Consider the following 5000-nt stretch of genomic DNA (forward strand, 5'->3'; position numbering starts at 1 on the left):
GCAGTTCTTAATGCACCCTTCCTTTATCAGTGGGTTCAGAATATGTGCCATTTTTCGGGAAAATATAGCGGGACTACAACTAAATCGACTTTTCTCGTCTATTTCTACCTGATAATACTCCTGAAGGTCTATAATGACATTTTACTGCTGACCAGCTGCTATCTTAATGAGTTCTTCCAACCTAGGGAGAGGATATACATCTAAAATCGAGACACATCTTCTTGCTCCTGTCCTGCATCTGGACCAACACTGAAGTAGAAGGTTCTGTTACACCCTTCTGCTTCATCTCCCTGAGCATATCCCCAATATGTACATTCTCTCTCTTACTAGAGTTGGTTCAGCTTTATTAATCTTTGCAGGAGAGGTCTATATCTTCCAAAGTTCTAACTTATCCACAATTAACAACTCGTACTTCAGTTCCCAGAGGCAGATCTTTTCCTCCTGTGCCAAATGTCCCCATGAACACTGGCTGAAGATCTGTTTTAGCTGATTATATGGCTCTTCCTCTCTGCCACATCATTGTTTGGTAGCAAGTCATTATGGATTACAGTCCGCAACTTCTACAGGTTCATAATTTCCCATAAAAGTTCCGATCTTTACTACTTACTGAGTTTTGGTCTGATTATCAATTGAGAATCTAATCATACCATCTCCCTCCTCATTCACACAGAACAGGTGGGCTACTGTGTATGACTTTGCTTAGAATGTACAAGCACGATTGTGTGGGGAGAACATGCTTCTTCTTCTTCAACTGGCTTTTCCATGTTCATCATGGGTCGCTGGTGCGGATCTTCTGGTTCCAGCTGTTTTGGTCTTGCGCGTCACGCTCTCGGACTCCGACTTCCCTCATGTCCTCACGGTAGCAGTCATACATCCTCCATCTTGGTCTTCCTTGTCTCCTTATTCCAATCTTCATATTCTCCACTCTTCTACCTACATTCTCTTCGCCTCTCCTTCGTACATGTCCATACCACCTCAACCGTCCCTCACATACTTTATCTTGCATCCTTGGTGCTCTTAACCTTTCCCTGATACACTCGTTCCTTACTCTCTCTCTTCGTGTCAGGCCTAACGACCATCTCAGCATTTGCATTTCCGCTACTTCCAACCTTCTTTCTTGGGCTTTAGTGAGTGCTGTAGCTTCCAGTCTATACATGATTGCAGGTCTTACAATAGTTCTATGAATCCCGCCCTTCACTTTTGCACTAACTCTTTGGTCACAAATAACCCCTGTAACCTTTTTCCAGCTGTTCCAGCCTGCCTGTATCCTCTTCGACACTTCTGCTTCTGATCCACCATCTTCTTGTACTGTTGAACCTAGGTATTTAAATTCCACTGCTCGTTGTACCCTTTCACCTCCTAAGCTGATACTTCCAACTCTCTGCATCCCATTACCGGTATTGAGGTACTCCGTCTTCGTTCTGCTTACTTTCATACCGCGCCTCTCTAGGGCTCGAGTCCATTGCTCTAGTTTCTCTTCGCATGTCTCTCTATCATTGGTGCATATGACCACATCATCAGCATACATTATATCCCATGTTGATGGCCTTCGTAATTCCTCTGTCAGACAATCCATGACAACTGCAAATAATAATGGACTGAGTGCCGTACCCTGATGTACCCCTACTTTTATCTCAAATTTCTTGCTTTTCCCTGACTGGCATCTAACTTCTGTTGACGTATTACGGTACATATCCTGTACTAATCTTATGTAGCTCTCTGGGACTTCTTTTAGTCTTACGCAATTCCACACTTCTTCTCTAGGGACTCTATCGTAGGCTTCTTCTAAGTCAATAAACACACACAGTGCAGCTCCTGCTGTCCTTCCCTGTACTTTTCCATCAGCAACTGTAGTGCGTAAATGGCATCTGTTGTACCATGTCCTGGCATGAATCCAAACTGTTCTTTATTGATTTTAACTATTCCGCTGATCCGATTGTTCATTATTCTCTCCCAGATCTTCATTGTGTGTGACATGAGCTTTATGCCTCTATAGTTCCCGCATTCCTGAATGTCCCCTTTGTTCTTAAAGATGGGGATCAGTGTGCTGGTTCTCCATTCCTCAGGCATAGTACCAGTGTTTAAGATGTCATTAAACCATTTCGTCAGTAATTCCACTCCTGTATTTCCTAGGTGTTTCCAAACTTCTGCTGGTATGTTGTCAGTGCCAACACTCTTCCCATTTTTTCTCAAGGCAACTTTCACTTCAGTTTCAGTAATTCTTTCCACGGGTTCCCCTTCCGATGGTTGGATGCTTCTATGTTCATGTTCATTTTCAACATTCATCAGGTGCTGGAAGTATTTTTTCCAATGATTCTTTATCTGTTCGTCATTGCTTAGGATATTTCCATTGGCATTCTTTATTGTCTTTGCTTGATACACATCTTGCGAGTTTTTATTTTTTTCTTTGCCAATTCTCAATGCCTTGATAATTCCATCTTGACCATTTTCTAGACTGTCGTACAGTTCTTCATATGCTGTGGCCTTCACTTTAGCAACTGGATGCTTAGCTGTCTTATTAGCTTCTTTGAACGCTTTCATGGTCTCTTCCGTTCTGTTGTGGTCCCTATTCTTCTTACATTCCTTCTTTCTCTTCACTGCCAACTGTACCTCTTCGTTCCACCACCAGGTCTCCTTACCTTCTTTCTTATTCCCGGAACTTTCCCCAAGCGTTTCCTTTGCACTTTTTCTAATTTTGTCACTGACAGTCTCCCAGTTTCTTTCCCCTTTTTCTAACTCCATCTCTACATTTTGTACAAATTTCTCTCGACACTCGGTTTCCTTGAGTTTCCACCATTTCGTTTTCCGTATTCCTTTCTGCTGTATGGATTTGATAGTTTTAATTTTGATCTTGCAAACTAGGGGCCTATGCTATTTTGCCACACTCTCACCTGGTAGGACTTTGCTATCGAGTACATCCTTTAGTTGTTGCCTCCTGCATGCTATGTAATCTATCTGTGTATTACTATTGCCACTTTTGTAGGTAATCTTCTGTTGTTCTAGTTTCATGAAGTATGTGTTGACTAATGCCATACCTCCTGCTGTTGCCCAGTCTACAATACGATCACTGTAGTCATTACGTATACCTACTCCATGCCTACCCATGCACTCACTTGATCCTGTATAGCCTTCGCCCACATGTCCATTCAAATCACCACCCACCCACAGTACTTTCCTTCTCTGAGCTAGCTTCTTTAGCCGTATCCGCTCTTGATACGGTAGCCGTAGTCCATTTCTCACAGGTGAACGGCGATCTACCTGCGCGTCGCCTACCGGGTACGCCGTAGCATTTCTGTCTTCGATTTTTTATCCACATCATATTATTAGATTGGCAGCTTCATATTAAGGCCGGATGCCCTTCCTGACGCCACCACAGATGTCGGCGGTGGACCTAGCCCTTGCCTGAAGAGGCATACCCTACAAGGCAGCAGGGGGATTTGGAGTGAGTTCCCTTCTCCTAGCCTTTGCCTGAAGAGGCACACCCTACAAGGCAGCAGGGGGATGCAGTTTAACGTCATACCCAGGACAGGTGGGGAGAACATGCTACCTTCATCTAGAAGAATTCAGTTGTAAAAGGAATTCCTCAGAAAAATGGATAGGGAAAATCAATTCGTCTTATTAAAAAACACCACGGCAGGGAGAAGCCGTCATGGTGGCCTCCTCAAACGTCCTGCCTGGTCCTTTCTCACTTCTGGACAATAACTGTTCTGAACACCCCACTGCTGGTTGCTCTTTCTGTTTTCCATGGAAGGTGAAAACTACCGACATGCTCCCGCAGCACAGGGATTTCCAAATGAAGTCTAAATCTTCATGATTTAAGAGGAGCGGCTAGCGTCGCAACTGCACCTTACGAAGGCCAAAAGGGAAGAGAGCGAAGCGTTGGCCGAGTGCCCACTTCAAGCTTCAGTAACAATTCGAGCATGAACGAAAGATATTTTTTTTCCTTTTCCTTTACACAATAATCTTTTGTGCACATTTTCCTTACAATACTATAACGTTTCTACCTTTAGTTAAATGAAGGTGGAAATTGATTACGAAAATAAAATTTACGAATACGATTTCCCTGGTGAAAAATTAATGCGCAAATAAAAAATATGCCATGACCCAAAACGGCCATTACATAGGGGTCTGATGCAAATGTTGCTGTAAATGAGGTATTCATTCAGTAAACAAATTTTAACAAAAAGGGCGAGGTCGCTACAGAATATAAAACAGATGATGCAGGTGATGCAGCAATAAATTGCTTAGCAACTGCATTTCCAAGAAAAAAAATGATAGCAGTCGTCTTTGAACAGCAATAACTAGACTCACTGCAGCCTGTAGTAGAACGTGAAAATCATCAGCTGACAACTGATGGTATATCACAATCACTTTAAAAGTATATAAAGAAGCCAAGCTCATGTTTTGTTTTAATTATACATACAACGCACATGTCATATCCTAAATAAGTGAGCAAATAAGGTAAGCACTACGCATGGCCCGTAAGTCAACAAAAGTTCAACCAGATTGGGTAGATGTTTGGACATCTTTCCCTTGCTTTTTGCAGTGGTGTAAACTCTTGTATTATTATTATTTTTTTTTTTCAGATCAATCAAATCAGTCTTTCTCTTTCACTTACTCATACAAACAATCTCTCTCTTTTTCACTCTTACTTTTACTCTCTCGCTCTCTGGGACACGCACACACACACACACACACACACACTCACCATATGTCGGTTTGCGTGCATTTATGTCATTTCTCTCTCTCTTTCTATCTATGGGTGTTTGCCTTTTTTTTCTCTCTCTCTCGCTCGCTTTACCGACGGTCAAGAACTGTGAAAGAGGCAAGGGACTACAGTATTCCCTCTTTTCCTTGGTCATAAAGGAGAAGCTTTTTAATACTCTTAATTCATGCAATAAGTGCCTCTCAGTTGTAAGTGTGATTTATGTTACTGTGGTGTAGAAGTCATCAAAAATTTTGAAAAACACTGCTGCACTCACAGTTTACAGCCCACCAAA

The 5000-nt window shown here is 42.3% G+C and overlaps 1 protein-coding gene across 1 annotated transcript; it reads right to left on the reverse strand.

Annotated features, from left to right (window-relative positions):
* Positions 1-769: 769 nt before the first annotated feature.
* On the reverse strand, positions 770-3768 carry LOC119568095. The gene is made up of 5 exons (XM_037916494.1): positions 3690-3768; positions 3521-3553; positions 2917-3296; positions 1976-2820; positions 770-1868 (listed from the first exon to the last, which is right to left on the reverse strand). The coding sequence occupies exons 1-5, from the start codon at positions 3766-3768 to the stop codon at positions 770-772; spliced, it is 2436 nt and encodes an 811-aa protein (XP_037772422.1).
* Positions 3769-5000: the final 1232 nt, after the last annotated feature.

This window comes from Penaeus monodon, chromosome 43, assembly GCF_015228065.2.
Source record: "Penaeus monodon isolate SGIC_2016 chromosome 43, NSTDA_Pmon_1, whole genome shotgun sequence".
Classification (NCBI taxonomy): Eukaryota; Metazoa; Arthropoda; class Malacostraca; order Decapoda; family Penaeidae; genus Penaeus; species Penaeus monodon.